The sequence below is a fragment of the Ambystoma mexicanum genome, chromosome 7q, assembly GCF_040938575.1.
Source record: "Ambystoma mexicanum isolate Mex_15411 chromosome 7q, UKY_AmexF1_1, whole genome shotgun sequence".
Lineage (NCBI taxonomy): Eukaryota > Metazoa > Chordata > Amphibia > Caudata > Ambystomatidae > Ambystoma > Ambystoma mexicanum.
Genome location: NC_090941.1, coordinates 914,589,351 through 914,606,903, shown reverse-complemented (window position 1 = coordinate 914,606,903; position 17,553 = coordinate 914,589,351). Strand labels below are relative to the sequence as shown.

General features: G+C 42.5%; 1 protein-coding gene across 2 annotated transcripts in view; it reads left to right on the top strand.

The window, feature by feature from the left end:
• The window catches only part of ANKRD42 (ankyrin repeat domain 42), a 617,667-nt gene that overhangs the window by 61,482 nt on the left and 538,632 nt on the right, over positions 1-17,553 (top strand). For both annotated transcript variants that reach the window (XM_069639864.1, XM_069639863.1), the window contains exon 3: positions 10,408-10,515. In XM_069639864.1, the coding sequence (XP_069495965.1) occupies positions 10,408-10,515 (108 nt within the window). The remainder of the gene's footprint in view (positions 1-10,407; positions 10,516-17,553) is intronic.

Sequence of the window (17,553 nt, the reverse complement as noted above, 5' to 3'; positions counted from 1 at the left end):
CATTTGAAATAGAAACAAGCACTTTTTGAATACCGATCCAAATAAGAGTAAGTATTTTGAATACTGATCTGAATAAAACCGTTTATGTGAAAACGTATGAATATGAATGGACTGTGTATTTTGAAAGAACAAGCATCGGCCAGAGCCATATGAGTATGAAGGAACTGTGTACTTTGAGAGAACAAGTACTGACAAGAGCCATCAGAGTATGAGAAAGTACAATGAGTGAAGAGTGGCAAACAAGTAATGGTAAAGCATCAAGAGGATGTGGATTAAGCATGAACCAAATCCCACTCTAAAGCTGAAACAGTGGCAACGTGCAGGTGAAGAAGAAGCAAGAAGAAGTGTCTGTTGAGTGACCTGTAGGCGGACTGTGTGGTCCAACAATTGCGCCTAGACTGAGAACACCCACCTATGGAAAAGCCACTCTAAATACCTGCAACAGAGCTTGTGGGTTAATTGAAAGTAAACCTAGTGTGAATTGGAATTCAAGGATTGAACTTTGTTAAAGTGTTGAAAGCCTTGGGGAAGGGAGGCACCTTGGTGAACTCTGGTAGAAAAGCCGTTTGAACATGCATTTGTGTGGATTGACCAAGTCACCGTGTATGGACTGGCCCTGTTGGTACTAAAGCTGAGAAAGTGAACAGAGATGGAAAAGGGACAGTGAGTATTAGATGTGATGAAATGACTGTTGCTAAGGGATGTAAGGTTCTTCGCAAAGGTACCTTTGTGAAGAACCTTACATCCCTTATCTTTCTGCCAAGGACTATTGGAGTCTTTTTCTCCCGATAAGCCGCTACATGGTATGACAGTCATATTCTTTGATTTCGAAATCGGGTGCCTCTTTGCACTCACTTATCCAACTAATAGCAATTTATAAGATATATGTTATTCATTAGGGATCATACCCATACAACCATTTATTACTATTATTTATATATATTTTGTATTTCTTGCTCTGTAGTTGGGGTTCCCAGACCCTTGCCTGAGTCGCAATTACTTCTTCACAATGTTTCTTGTACGTAGGGTCCCAGACCCCTACTTCATATGCAGTTGTTTGTTTAAAGTCTCTTTCCCAGGCTCAATTCCCAGCCTTGTACTCCAGGGTACGTATACCCTTCTTTAGGGCACCCCATATCTGTCTTACGTTTTCTCCAGCTAGCCCCGGCAAGCACCTACATTCCCCTGCATTCAGGGAGCTTCCGTTTGGGCTCTGTCCGCTCCAGAATGCTCTCTTCCACTCCTCGCTAACTGCATGGACCGCTCCAGCCACAGCTTCTCCGTAGCTGCTGCTCATCGCTGGCATGCTTTGTTTGCGTGGGCTACGTGGTTCTTTCTCTCTGGCAGACCTCTGCAGTCATATATTTTTCGGAAAGGCACAGGAGACCCCACACTCTGTGTTAGGGTATTAATGTTACAATTACACTCGGAAAGGACACCCAGAGGATACAATTTAAAGACAGAGTATCAAAGGATTTTATTCAACCTGATACATTTTTAATATGAGTTCAATCATGATTTAATTAACACTTGAAATAGTAATTTACATAGCAGGAAAATTAAGAACACATAAATTGAATAAAATTCAAACCATTCAATCGTTTATCCATTCGTCCACATACGTCCATCATACAACAATGCATTCATACCAAACAACAATGTATATAAAAAACATTCATCTATTAAATTGTTACAGAAAAAGAGAGTGTACATTCAAAGATTCTGAATCTTTGAGATGAGGCAATCTTTGAACATCTTTGGGACCCATCCCAACTGTTGACCACCTACATAACCTATTGTGGTCACGTATATTGAAATCCCAACTGAGTTGAATTTCACATCCTTGCGCCATGCTACTTGTCAGAGAGATATCACTTACTCCAGCTCATTGTAAAGAAGGGCGTGGAAAAAATAAACGACTTCATATTAGTAATTAGATAAATGTTATACTTGCTACATGTTACTTTTATAAATGTCACACCATTATTCTCTTCTTGACACAAATTGAAGTCCTTTACGTGTTATAGGAATACATTAGGTGGCTGTGCTGCTAAGGACGTGCACTTCCACACCCTTGACTCCGCCTGCCCTGCAACAGGAATACCTGCCACAGTACACGTCCAAACAGTAAAAAAGTTATGTTCCTTACCTCATACACCCCGACATCTGGGAATGTTCTAAGCATCTGAAAGTCCACACTGAAGATCTATCTTTTCAGTTAAGTAACTTATTTTCTTCTTTTATATTAATTGACTATTCCTAAACGAGTAGCTCACCATTTTAGGAAAGCAAAGTGTTTTCCTATCTTCACTATTGACTGCCTTTGGCAGTTGTAGTTATATCCTTCCTTCCCACACATTATGCTCACCACCTGAAAGTTGAAGATGCACATTATTTTGGTGGAAAATTGTACAGCTGTTATTACCCAGTAGCAAGGGCAATAAGCTTGTTAGCATTCCCCCAGACAGTGCCCCTCCCCAGCCCTGTACCTTAACTAGCACACAAAAGTGGCTGACTTCTCTCACATCCCCTGACAAACTGGCCTGACGCCTCCTCCAAAGGTATTACTGACTCCTCATTCGGTCCAAGATACAGGCCCATATTTCAGCTCGCATCTCTGGGGCCAACAACAACGCAGCTGAATTATTCAAAATCTGTAAGGAACTTGCCAATCCTACTGCAGTCTCTACTTCTCCTCTTCCTTCTCAGGCCCCTTGCACAGCTCTGACCTTCCACTTTACAACCAAAACACAGGATATCCCACCCTCACTCTCCTCTACTCCCCTCCTTCCTTCTGCCCACTTAGGCCTCCTTTGGCCCCTCTCCTTCCTTCCCTCTTACTCTCCTCCTTCTCACCCATAGCACTGCATGTGATTATCAAGACTGTCTGCTCTTTGAAAGTCTCCTCCAAACAGGTGCTCCTCTGCTTCGCCCACTTCAACTAATCTAGAATAGGACTGCAAGACTTATCCTTGGCCTCAAGCCCGGGGACCGCATCTCTCCAGCCCTAAAATCTCTCCACTGGTTCCCGGTGACTGCAAGGATCAAATTTAAGACCCTTTACATCAGGCTTGTCCAACCTTTTTGAATGTGGGGCCGAAGCATTCACTTTTTGTCACCCAGAGGGCCGTCGAGCCAAAAGTGAACACCCTGACCCAAAGCAGTATATTCAAAAGCGATGGTGTGTGACCTTTGACACAATAGCATCACAGGCATAGCCATGCAGTCCCAAAGATGGCTTTTGGTGTCGGGGGCAGTGATCAAAGGTTAGTTTCTTGTGATTTCTTCCAGTGTGTATGTGTTGATTTTCTCGGAAATAGTCGGGGCGACCGAGCGTAGCGAGGGAGCTATAACAATCTTAGGAGTGTTTGGGGGCCAGGGGCGGTCACCCCCCCAAGACTTTTTTTCCAAATATGGGGCTGAAATTGTGCATTTTACAGCAGGAAAAGTGACCAAAAAGCCATGAGTTTACAATCAGTTCTAAAGGGGAACTTGTACATTCCATGTCACTAACAGCAGACAAGAACATTGTAGAACACAACACATTTTAATGATCATTGTGTCCACAGTGTAAAACAGCACTGTCACTGATGTAACACATTGACATGCTGGTTGTGCCCAAAATATGCTCTGTAGCAACGTCTATGCTGGCTGTTCCCAATTTAGGCCAGCATTGTCCCCTACAAAGCATGATTGATGCTGCCTGAGCATGTGCAGCGTGCCCAATACATATGCCAGCTTATCTCTGTAATACACATTCATTACTTCTGTGGTAATGAAAGAAGCATAATCCAATTCCAGGGGGCACCTGAGGCAGTAAAAGTCCTCCGCCACGGCCCGGTTTATTGGTCGGACCCAACATTGCAGAAATAAATTAATTAATCGTGTCCACGGACCCGACAAACATTGAACAAATAAATAAATCGGGCAGGGGAGCCGATTTATGAATTTGTGCCCAAATATAGGAAGTGACAAAACCAGCACTTATATGACCGCATTTGCACGTAGTCGCCAACTTGGTGCGAGGGGCCGGGGGGTGCAGAACAGTGGAACATTGGCTAGCATGTATTGCATATACTAAAGGCAAGTAAGGAGGTTTAAGCCATCCAATTGCATTCCAGTAGGCCAATATTGCCCCAACTCCACCCCTCTATAATCATCCAGGTTGTAGTAGCCCTCAAAACGCAAAGCAACACAACTAGGATAGGAGAACGAAATGCCATCCCATCCTGTGAGTGTGTCAAACCTCAGAGCAAAGACTGTGCGTGTGCCTTGGAGCTCACTAATTTGGTGCAAATCTCGCAAGCGGGAGCATGGCAATCCCCTGCGTGTGTGTGGGCTGCATACCCCGGATCACTTGCTCACTTCTTCAGTGTGAAACTCTGTCCAAGGCAGTACTGTCCCAATGGTGAGAAGTGTAGTATTTTTACATTAACTATGCTTAAGCACTTTGGGTTATTGAATAGTGCTGCTACATTGGAGTAATTCCATCTCTTTAAATATATTAGCTCTTGTATAACCACAGCAGTGTTGATTTATTCTGATGATGAAGATGATGTTAGGCTTGCTCAATAGTTCTGGTTTTGTATCATTAAATGTACTTTAGATCTTCAGAGTCTCGGGAGGATAGCTCAGGGGCAACGTGCTCGCCTTGGAAGCAAGACGACAAGGAGCAACACAGGTTCGATCCCTCTGGGTACATTATACCTCTGCATCTGTGCACCCCTCTTGCCAAGAGGGGTGCACAGAGGAGTGCACAGATGTACAAATACACCCAACCCAAAACGATTTTTAGAAATTGAGGGACAGACTTGCTTTGCATCTGTGCCTCCATTTCTAAAAATCGTTTTGGGTTGGGTGTACCTATACATCCGTGCACACAGATGTAGAAGTATACCCGAACCAAAACGATTTTTAGAAATTGAGGGACAGATGCAAAACAAGAGCATCTTGCTTTGCATCCGTCCCACAATTTTTAAATATTGTTTTTTACCCGGGCCGCCAGAGAGAGACACAGTATGGATGGAACAAAGGGCCATCCATACTGCGTCTCTTCTTCCGGCCTGTGGGAAAGGGGCCGGAGCACTCGCATACTCTGCGCTCCTGAAACCGGGCCGTGGCCTGTATCTGCCTTTGGTGCTGGAGGCACCAGAGGCAGTTACAGACCACGGCCCGGTTTATTTTTATTTATTTGTTCAATGTTTGTCGGGTCCGTGGGGGGTTCATGTTGCTGCGTGCCATATTGATAACTGCGTGTGGCAGTGAACTGGATAGATGTTGGAATTTCATATGTATCGAAGTGTAGTTAATTATGGATGGGATATGTTTCTTTCGTGTTACTGTTTGTCTAGAATGGATACATATTAGCTTGCGTGCATGCAGAAAGATAAAATGTTAAATTTCTGCAAAATTAAATAATTCATTTATTTCTGCATTGCAGAAATAAATAAATTAATCGGGTCCACGGACCTGACAAACATTGAACAAATAAATAAATAAGCCGGGCCGTGGCAGAGGCAGTAACAGTCCTCCGCCACGGCCTGGTTTATGTATTTATTTGTTCAATGTTTGCCCGGTCCGTGGACCCGATTAATTTATTTATTTCTGCAATGTTGGGTCCGCCCAACATTGCAGAAATAAATAAATTAATCAGGTCCGCTGACCCGACAAACATTGAACAAATAAATAAATAAACCGGGCCGTGGCCTGTTACTGCCTCTGGTGCCCCCCCCCCCCTTTTAGGGGGCACCAGAGGCAGTAACAGTCCTCCACCATGGCCCGGTTTATTTCTTTATCTGTTCAATGTTGTCTGTACAGCCTCCGGGCCACATGAAGTGGCTTGGAGGGCCGCATTGTGGCCCGCGGGCCGTATGTTGGGCAAACTTGCTCTACATCATCCATACGTTTTTCTGGGGCTGCGCTACCGTGAACTTTCTCTCCCTAAATACCTTCCTGCTAGAGTCCTTCGGTCCTCTAGCTCTAACTCTCTGCAGTACAGACGTTTCTCTAAGCACAGAGTGTGGGGTAGATCACTTTCTTCAGCCGGATCCTTCCTCTTGAATGGCCTCCCTGCCCCATTCAGACTTAAGCTGGATCTCCTTAAGTTTCCGGAAGCTTTTCAAGACCTTCCTTTTCTCCACATCCTTCCCTGTTCCCCTTCCTTGCTAATGTCCACCTTGCTGCTGCGACTGGCTGCTTGGTCCCTTCTGAGTCATACAGGGGCCAGGCCCTCCCTCGACCAGTCTGCCTCAGTTACCCCCTTACAGCACTTGCCTTCGGGCACACTCCCCTGTTTGGACTACTGAGCCTGGTCCACCCCAACCCCCCCTTGTACTTTACTCCTATCCCGTCCCCTGTGCACTTGCTTTCCAGGCCCCCACTGCACTTACCCCAGCACTTACCCAGCCCCTGGGGCCTCCTCCTACATTTCCCGCAGCCCTTCCCATATGTCCCCCTTCACATTTCCCACCCTTCCCCCCTCTGCATTTTCTGTTTGCTGCACTTACACGATCTGAATATCACAAGGCCTAGTAGGACTGGTTTTATTGTTTTTTTTACCCCTCTGTTGCCCCCCCCCCCTTTGCCTTGTGGCACCTGGAAATACTTTCTGATGTATAGGCGCCTTACACATATTCAATACAAATACCCAAACCCATCCCTTTCTACTGGTACTTTTTGGTGTTTTTACTTTCATCTCTGCTTGCTTTTCCTCTCTGCACGCCCTTCTGTCCTCCAATGCTCTCTGCACTACTTTCCAATGTCCGTTACCCATACGGAAAATAATAGCTTCCTCAAGTCTGCTTTCATTCCATTTTGATGGACTCTGTTTCCTTGAAGCATAATTTCTTTGCACAGCATTTCTGACGAGATGCTGCATAAGTTACCATGCGCACTAAACAAAAGCAATGTACCACAAAGAGCTAAATAGATGTGTATGTTTGTCAAATATCACTAATTTTATATATGTCACTAAAACAAATGCTGTAGAAAACAGTTTGCAATATTCCACTATTTGTAGGAAACGGTTTGCAATATTCCACTATTTTAAACAAGTTTAATGTTTTGGGGGAAATGTAGGCTAATGTTTAACGTCACTTTGGAGTTACTCGAGATTCCTAAAAATGAACCTTGATGAATTAATTTATATTCCTCGATCTCCTAGATATTTTTTGCCCAAAACCTCTAAAACTCACCTTGTCATGTAGAGCATCATCTTGCCACATTTCAGCCAAAGCAGCACTCAGAGAAGTCTGGAAGACCACATCTTGCTTCCACCCCTGGAAACAAGCTCAATCACTGGATAAGTAGAGGAATGAGCCCTACTAGCCTCTTTCTGCGTGCAATATGTCAGTGATGGGCAGATTAGCTTGCCAACTGCGTTAATTGTATTTCACTCACTTTAAGCCTGTAATTGGCTGTGCGCATCCCAGCGTTTTTTCTAGGGTGCTTCTAGCTATTAAACTCATACAGTCCATCCTTCAATATAGTCTCGGGCCCACATTCTCGTGGAAAAGGGTGTTCTGCATTTGTCTCCCACCGCCCCATGTTCAGGATCTTACTGTGCTGTGTCTCCATACCTGCATAATTACTCCAGGCACGTGGGACCGTTTCCCACATGCAACCTCATGGTTGTGCTGTGAGCAGAATCGCCTGGCATCTAGTTTGTGAGGGTTTGTCGTGCCTCACAAATGATCCTGTCACTGGTTTTCAGTATATGGGAACATTGGCACGCAGATGGTAGTTGACGGGGAATTACCTAATGGCTACTGCTGTAGAGTTTAGGTTATTTCTGCTGGATTCCTCTGTTAGAGAAAAAGGAGGGTGTTAGTAGGAATAAATTTGAGGTATGATATTTCCAATCAAACTCTTTCTGTTTTTGGCACACTATTTAGACTTGAAAGGGCACATTATTACCAAGTTATCAAAAATCAAGTACATTAGCCTCACCAGCATCCGGTACTGGCAGTGTACAAGAGGTTTCAAACATTGTATTCCTAGCCATCTTCCCTGGTGATGCTGGTGCAAGTATCGGCAATATCGTACATTTGCTTGTGCCTAATTTCCCAACTAAACTGAAGTAGTACAGATGGATGCCTTTATGACTCAGACTGTGATTATAACTGTATTACAAAAGATACGCCTAGGAGATCTTTGAAAACAGTTGAATACCCTGAAGAAAAATATACTCAACAGTGTTGGTGAAAAGAGATTCAAGTGGAAATATTAGATATTTATTCAAAGAGAGCAGCCTCTCATGGAAGCACTGTGTTTTTCAAATACAGAAACTAAAGCAGGACATGAATGTCGAAACCTGTTAAGACTTCACAACCTCTATTGCTATAATGAGCAATAGCAAGACACGTTCAATGTTACGTCACAGAACAGTACACAAAAATGCTGGCATTTGGTGAATGGTCATAGGGCATCTGTTGTTGGGTAGTCAGGAATGGTCCCCATCATTGTGAGGGGTTCATGTTGCTGCGTGCCATATTGATAACTGCGTGTGGCAGTGAACGGGATAGATGTTGGAATTTCATATGTATCGAAGTGTAGTTAATTATGGATGGGATATGTTGCTTTCGTGTTACTGTTTGTCTAGAATGGATACATATTAGCTTGCGTGCATGCAGAAAGATAAAATGTTAAACCCACCAAATGTAAAAACATACATGCACATGAATACAAATACATAGGGAATTCATGAATCTGAATATAGTGGGCTTTTTACGAATGAATCAAAAACACGATAGGCAGGGATGTTTTGCAAAGTGAACTTTGAAACTGGTTCTGGGAGGGTTTTAGAAGCCAGGGGATGGGTGAATAAGTAACCTCACAACCTTCGCGGTCAGCTCAGCTGTAGAAAGTGGCCACGTGTTTTATGATCTGATATACATTGCAGACGGCAGAGGTAATCTCCTGATGAATGGGAGCATGACAGAAGGGGGTTTACTATTTGTTTTGGCTAGCAGTAAAACATGAGGTGAGACAATGCCCAAGGCTAATTAATGAGAAACCAGGAGTTGCAATTGTATTGTCAGATGTACTATGTGTGATAAAGCAGCAGGCATTTAGATAAGCATTTTACAATGAAACCAATGACCTGGGGAATGACATAACATCACTAATTTAAAGAGAAATTATTTACCCAGCCTTCCTCATATTGCTGGGAATATTAATGCAAACCATGTGAAAATTAAGAGTCAAGATTTAAACTGCTTAGGCCAGTTATTGCTACTAATGAATGTTTGCATACAAATGTTTTAATCAATAATGATGCCATGACCCACCACAACGAATCACAATAAGAGGTGTGTTCTACACATGAGCTGAAAATGATAGCTAAGATAAAAATGGCCAATGAAAACGTAGGAATTGGAGAAAGATGGGATTTCTTTGAAGAGGGTTTTGTCCAGTCACATGTGGGGGTGGATTGTAGTAAAATATCTGGGAGTGTTTTAACTGTTGCAAACATGTATAAAAGATGTCAACTGATGTGGTCTGTTGAGACTTGGGTTGGTTTGGTCCTACGGTACCATCTAACTGCTCCCTGTATAATTGTACAATTAACTTGCTTTACGTACAACTGTGTACTCACTTCTTAAGTGGTGGGCCTGTATGGGTTAAGGTGATTAAAGGCCCGTCCGCACATTGTGTTCACCACAATCGATCCAATCTCAGAAAGTGTATAGTGAACCTTTATAGAGAATTACTTTGGTGATGGAGAGCTGAACAAATGATATCCCGTAAGCTTTGTCTGGGAAGTATTAAAATAAAAGTAATGAAAGATGTCATTAACATTATAAGGAAGATTAAATTAGCCAGGGCCTTGGGGCCTAATAGCAGGGTTGGACTTAGGCATACAATTGTCTCAGGTACAAATGAAAAAGTGGCCCACAGTTGCAAATGGCAATTCCTTTTGTGACGGACTGTTTGTGTAGTACCCAATGAGGAGGTTTAAGATCAAATGTGATGCAAATTGTGCTTTTTAAACAATATTTATTCATTAACATTGTTAAAAACTACTAGTCGCATGGTGAAGTAACTTGGGCCAACAAAGTGGCCCACTTTTACCAAAAACACTGGGCCACACTAGCTTTTTGTGTTTTTGGTGAGGGCATTGCCCTACTGTCCTATAGGCCAGTCCAAGTCTGCCTAACAGGACATGTTATCTTATGTGTAAACTAACTCCACGCTAGTGGGCACATTGTTCATCTAATGCCTTCAAAGCAACTTTAAATACAGGGCAGATTGCTTTGTCTTGGATGAAAAGTATACTTACATCTACACTAAGAAAGCCATAAGAATGAACACCCATCTTTCGGCTCCCAATGCATTTACATTCTGAAGCCTCAAGTAGGAAGTTTTCACGGCTGCATTTTTAAGTCCTGTTTTCTTTCTTTTCTGTAGTGCCTTCATTGGTTGCTGTGGCATAGGGCTGATGTAACTGATGTGACCACGAGGGGCTGGACTGCAGCACATCTTTCTGCAATCAAGGGACAGGATGCGTGCATGCAGGTAACTTGCTTTATGTCCGACAAATACATTATTCATTTCAGTCATTTGTATAATTGTTTTGTAAATTGCAGTCCTTTTTGAACCCTTTAGTTTATGTGGTAAATTAGGGGTGTCACAGTATTAGTTTTATGGTGGTACGATAACCTTCTTGCCAAATGACGGTATATCATGGTTATCGCGGTATAGCAGGTTGAGTTAACTAATCTTGACAAATACCAGGCACCCACGGCCAGATTTGGGCTTTTCAACATACTTTCCACTGAAATGCCACCCCTTGCTTTCACCAAACAACACAAACACACGTGTGGAGAAGAGGAGGGAGGAGGGAGCTCTGCTGCGACTGGCAAATCAAACTTAATAGCTTTTCTTAAGTGGTCATTTAGGCTTTTGGCTCCCCCACTGGCTACTGGTGAAGATGAACATGTTGCCATCTTGATAATCTGCATGCCACAGCTCAATGGAGGCTGATTGTAGTATGCGCTTGTGCGCATATACACACACACACACTCTCTATCTCTTTACGTTACAGCCTTTAGTTTACTTGCAGGCCAAAAGGTGTTCAGTAATCACTGACATATTACCCTTTGGTATGGCTGCAGGGAATAGCCACAGAGATGAGTGAATTTCGCGGTGTGACTTATTATATGTAAATTCAATGATAGAACTAGGGAAATCCCCCATTGTCATACGTTTAGGAAACATCCATTATAAATATATAAACTCCAAAGCTGCCAACCCAAAGTAAATCCCTTTCCTTCTTGGCACTGTATTTATTCTTCCTATTGCTTACATATTGATTTTGTGTTAGGCACTTGTGGTTTACGGAATGGCATTAAAAACGGCTCCAACTGAAACTACTTGTACCAAGAACTTTTTTTTTTTTTTTTACATTGCCTTTTTGCATTTGAAGTTCTTTAACTTACCATTAAGTCAATGCTTTTTGAATAACTTACGAATACGCAGGCAGGATTTTCCAGCTGTAGCAAGGTAGCATTTTGACACTTGTCTCTGCACATATTTAGCTGATCCTCCAGGAATCTAAGGCGGCTGCAGAATTGGTCTCACTCGTTGATCGCCTTGAATGAAAGAGTGACTAGTGGAGTGTTATAATGCACATTTTGAGCAATGAGCTTGCTGCTCAGTCACAGGTCATCGCTTTGAAAATTGGCCTCGACTTGCATTTATTTGGAACCACATGGCATGGGCATCATGACCCCTCGCTGCGACAAAACGTTTGTTTTGACAACTCTTTATCCGATTAAAGGGAGAAAAGTCACTCATGTGCGGTCTGAAAGCCCATGTCATTGTGTTTCTTTTGTCAAAATGTCATAGCCAACATAGACACACTGAAAGGTTGCATAGTGATCTAATCACTATTGCTTGTTTACCATCTGCCTGGTGTATTATGAAAGTCTGATGTCGGAGTCACCACTGACCATGTAATCCTAAAGGGACAGCGTTCAGTGGGCGCTGTTGATTTCTTTCTTGATTCTTGAAATACATGTTCATTTACCTTCTTAAAGATAGTGGCTAAAAAAACCCATTGAAAATGACAAAGTTAAAATAAATATCGGCACAAATATGGCCTAGACCACCACCTCACCAGAGCCCCATCATTACCGTTTTCCCCAAGTCTGAGTGCATTAAGACCCTTGTGATGTGAGTTCAGTGGGAGGAATGCTTTCATGGGTGGTGTCACAAATTGAGAATAGACCTAAGAAATATTTCACACCCATTGCTCTGGATACCTCAAATTGAATGTAGAAGCTGTCTTGCCTGCTTGAGTCTAGTGCCATATGCAGAAGGCAGGTAGGTGAAGGATCAAGCGAAGCAACAACGTTAGTGCCAATGTGCAAATGTACACTATTTACTAGCAGAAAGCCCTGATGGGCTCAGTGTTCTCACAGTCTACAGCAGGGTCGGACTGAGGCATAAAATTGTCTCGGGCACCAACATAGAAGTGTCCCACAGTTGCAAATGGGTATTCATTCCTTCTGGAACACTGTTTGAATAGTACCCAAGGAGGAGATTTTTGATAAAATGTGATGCAAATTGTACATTTAAAAGAATATTTATTCAGCAACAGTGGGCAAAACTATTAGCCGCATAGTGAAGTCACTCATCAAACTGGCCCACTTTGGCCAAAAAACTGCGCTCCACTTTGACCCGAAAAACTGGCACACACAAGCATTTCGCGTTTTTGGTTTGGCCATGGGCCTATTGCCCTAAAGGCCAGTCCATGCCTTTTCTACAGAGCTAAAGTTGTTTGTGGACATGCATCAGAAGGGCATCCAGTTCATTCCCCCTTTGAATTATGGGATGTGTAGTTCCCCATCTTTCAAATTGGTGGGAAATCTACAATCCCAGAATTCTAAGCTAAAACAGAACTGGATGGATATCCGATCCATGACCATGAGAAACTTAAGTTCCTTGAATCTAAACCTTGGGGAGAGTAATTTGATATGCATGACTTCACTGGCTGTCCTTTTTTTTTTTTTTTACAATTTGCACAGCCAGAGCAAGAGCTGTTCCAATGTGTGTTTGCTCAGTGCAGTAGGACCTTAACTTACTGAACTAATGGCACATGATGCCGGGCCAGGCTGATTTGATACGTTTCTGCTCCTGCTGGCTGAGTGGTTGCTAAGCAAAGTGCTCCTAGCTCCACTGTTTTGAAAGTCACTGAACATTTTATTACATTTTTTTACATACGAACAAAAGGAAAAATGAAATTATCACTTTCAGTTCAGGCCCTCAGCTCACCCTCGTGATGTCCCTGTGGTCTTGCTAATTGCAAATTGAAAATCAGGACAATCACCATACAAGATCTGACCTGTAGCGTGGAGCAGCACAACTATGTGAAAACGTATCAACTCTGTATGCTGCCTTTAAATAAATAATGCCTGAAACAAAATAACTTTGTTCTAGTTTGCCCATGAAATCCAGGTCTGGCGGAGTCTATCAACTGGAGTCTCAGGTATGCGTATAGAGCCAGTCAGTCAGCTCATCGTTACCAGCTTTGCATGCAGAACACAAAGATTCAGGCACTGGGTAGCTTTCAACACAATTTGCGCAAAGTCGTCTGATCTTTGACCCGACTCTACTGGTCACAGAGAAAGAGCAGTCACAGCAGCAAAGCTGCATTTACTAATGTGGCCTCACTTTCCCTATGCTCTTGTCTGCCAAATAAGGCCCTCTTGGCAGACAGCACATCCAACAGTGCAAGACCAAGACTGTGCAGCACTTGCTTACTGTAGCCTTTCCAAATCAGATTGAAATTCACACTTAACGGTATACCGGTATAAACAATGTGATGGTTATTATTGTTCAATTAAGCTGTTCACGGTATCTTTAATGGTATACCGTTATACCGTTACATCCCTATGGTAAATGTATGCCCCATTAAAGAATGGTAATGGCCCACTGAGTTGTAGAGGCAGAGCTGTCTCGTGTCTCACTGTGCTCATATATTCCCTATTGATGCTACTATTTTTGCCCATTGTTTTTAATCTTCATGTTTTTCAACATGTTTCCCCTTGTTGTACCGTAGAGTATGCAACTGCTTTGTCCTTTTAGATTCATTGCTGATTGATTCTTTTGTTTTTTCTTTGGGTTTTGTGTAGATCCTATCCCTGGAGTATTTGTAACTTTTGATTTGCTAATTGAATGATTGACTTTCCAAGATGGCTGCTGAATTCTAACAGTAGGAATTTCTTGATTGGCTTCTTTGAGCACATGACTTCTTTGCACCAACCTGAAAATCATAGGGTGCAGCACTATCTCTCTCAATTGGCACCATGAGTTGTAGAGGTGGATCTGTCAGATAGCTTGCTGAGATATGTTTTGCCCTATTTTGTATTTTATTTGTAATTTATATAGCTCTTTACGTCAAAGCGCTAAACAAGATACACTTGCAGTAAAATCAGATGTAAAATAATAAGCTATACAAAAATTGTCTTAAGACTGGAGAAGATTGTTGTTAAGAAAAGTATGAAATAAAGAATAAGAAGTAATAGAATGAAGAGAAAGAGGAAGAGTGCCAGTGATATGGGGCAAGCAAGGAGAAAGAACAAAACCGTGACTGGGTGCAGGGGGGTGTGGTGGGACTGATAACAAGAATTGAGTCTGAGAACGTAACGCACGAGATGGGATATGAAAAGAGACAAGAGATGAAAGTTACAGAGGCGCAAGACCATAAAGAGATTTAAATACAATACAAAGAACATTTAATTTAAGGTGTGAGTGAAAAGATAACCACCCAAGAGATTATAGTGAGAGTGAAATAGTCATGAGGGGAAAGAAAATATAACAAACGAACGGAAGCATTAAAGACAGTCCTTAATGGAACCAGAGATGGGGAGACCAAAGAGTAAGGTAGAGCAATAGAATAGGCGTAAAAAAATAAGAGAGGAAATCAAAGGTTTATTAGCATTAAACGGGAGAAAAGGATGAGCTTTACGAATATTGAAAAGGTGAGAACTACAGGAGCGAGATAGAGTCAAAATATGATTATAGAAAAAGTAAATCGGTATCAAGGTAAAGACCAAGATTATGAACAAAACAAGAGATGGGAAGAAGGGAAGGCAGGAAAGAGACAAAAGGAGGAGGAGAGGAGAAAGAGGAGGAAGAGTGTTAGTAGGGAAAATGAACTTCAGTTTTGGTTGTGTTTAGAACAAGAACATTATCAGACATCCAAGTTTTGATGGCTGAAAGGCAGGAAGCAAGATTGTCGTGAAAAGAAGACATGGAAGAAGAGAAGGACGGGAAGGGTTGGGTATCATCCGCATAGCAATGATGTGGGATACTGAAAGATGATGCAATATCTGCTAGAGGAGATGTGTAAAGAGAAACAAGGAAAGGTAAAAGGGGAGATGTGTAAAGAGAAACAAGGAAAGGTCAAGAACAGAACCTTGGGGGATGCTATGAAGTAGTGGTAAAGTATTAGAAGAGGTCCTCCCAGCCCAGGTTACTGAGCATGTGCGATAAGATGGATAGGAACGGAACCAAGATTAAACGGGACCAGAAAAGCCAAAAGAAGAAAGAGAAGTTCAAAGTAAAGTATGATTCACTGTGTCAAAAGCAGCCGAGAAGACCAATGATACAAGAAGAGAATAGTGTTTAGAATAGCCAGCAGAAAGAAGTGAGTCACAAACCGAAAGAAGAGTGGTTTCCATAGAGTGACAAGGACAACCCCTGACTGGAAACAGGGGAGAATAAAGTTCTCAGTAACAAAAACAGGAACCAGAGAATAGAGAAGGCATTCAAGCATCTTAGAAAGGAAAGGTTTGATGCAATTGCTTTGCATCATCATTTTAATCTTCGTATTTCACGTCATTATTGTATTTTCTTTTGTAGTCGTTATTCTTGTTGCGCCATAGAGCACAGAAGTGCTTGTCCCTTTACATTTATTTCTTATTGCTTTCTATTTTCTTTGTGCTTTGTGTAGACATGAGCAGTGCTTTATGTAGGATGTGAAATCGAGAGGTGGCTCTGACAAGGGAGTATGGCCTAAATACTGATGAGCACAACCATATTGTGCCTGACCCAAACAATACACCACAAGACCCTGCTACCATGTACTTCAGGTCACCCAGCCTAGTGTCACATGTTATAGTTTGCATCCAGTCGATATATTGTAAATTCATTTATCTGGGGTTTGATGCTGTTAGTTTTCTAATTAGTGTTTTCCTTGCAGGTACATTGCTTTGTTGCACAGCAAGTCTTACTGTAAACATTGGTTATGTACACACATATCAATCTTATAGAGAGGAAAGGCTGAGTTAGCCTTGCCCTGATTGGGTACGATGATATGGCATATTAACACATTTCTGCAATAAAGTACGAGAATCTTAAACATGTTGGCACTCAGACTTATCAGTATGCATGTGCACTATTATTGCATTTGATCAATTTTTCCCCAGAGAAAGATACAAATGTGTAGCAGTGAGCTCGATCCGTGTGAGATGAGCCATCTGTCACGTGGATCGAGCATGGTTTGAGAAGCCAGGAACGAGGACTGAGTTCGGGTGAGAGACGGTTGGCGAGCGGAGGAGGAGGAGGAAGAAGTCCAAGTCCGGTGGGGCTCACATCCATTCCTAATTTTCCCCTTTAATACGTTAATGATAATAAACCTTCCCTGAGTTTACCCACCTTGCGTGTCCTCGTGTATCCCTGCACACTACAAGTGGCGACGAGGATGGGATGCTGTGCCAGTGTGAGCCCCGTCGCACCCACGATAAGAGTATCTGCCATCCTATAAGGTGAGAGAGATCCGCTCCACAGCGCCGGCAATCACACTGCACAGCGCTGCGTTGAGAGCACAATAATATTACAATTCACAACATTTGCCGGAAAGGGTAACCAAATCTGGCTAATTCCTTTCAAATCTCCCAAGATTTGCGATGCCATTTTTAGGTCAGGCAGCTCACCGGACATTGTCCATTCTTTTTCATAGCAGCCATCATTGAGTAAAGCACGATGCAATTGCATGTAACTAGATGCCTCACAGCTGAAGTACAGCTATTTCTGACACGGCCACGGTAGAATATAACCCTCCCAGCAGAATTAAATACAAAGAGGCCTCACATCACAGGAAATTACAGTGGAAAATAACTTTCTCAATACAATTGTATACAAGGAGCCCTCGCATCAGAGGAATTTACATTATTTGTTAATCCAGCGATGCAAAGAGTCACTTTAATGTCACGAAGAAATACAGAATAACAAGCCAATACTGTCAACTGTAAAATCACTAAGAAAACTCATATTCCAATTGCACATTATACCAGCAACATACTAACAATCCGCCAAATCAATCATACTATGGCATTCAGCAGTGTACCTCCACCTGCGTTTTTCCTACCTGAAGTAGGAGAACCCACAACACTGTGGAAACGATGGATTACGTCTTTTGAGCATTATGCAAATGTGGTTTGTGGTCAAAATTGCAGTATTGAAAGAAGAAAGTCTCTTTTACTGCACTTTTTGGGTTCTGCAGGTCAAGAAAAATGTGAGGACCTGCCGGATCTTCCTGAAGTGGTA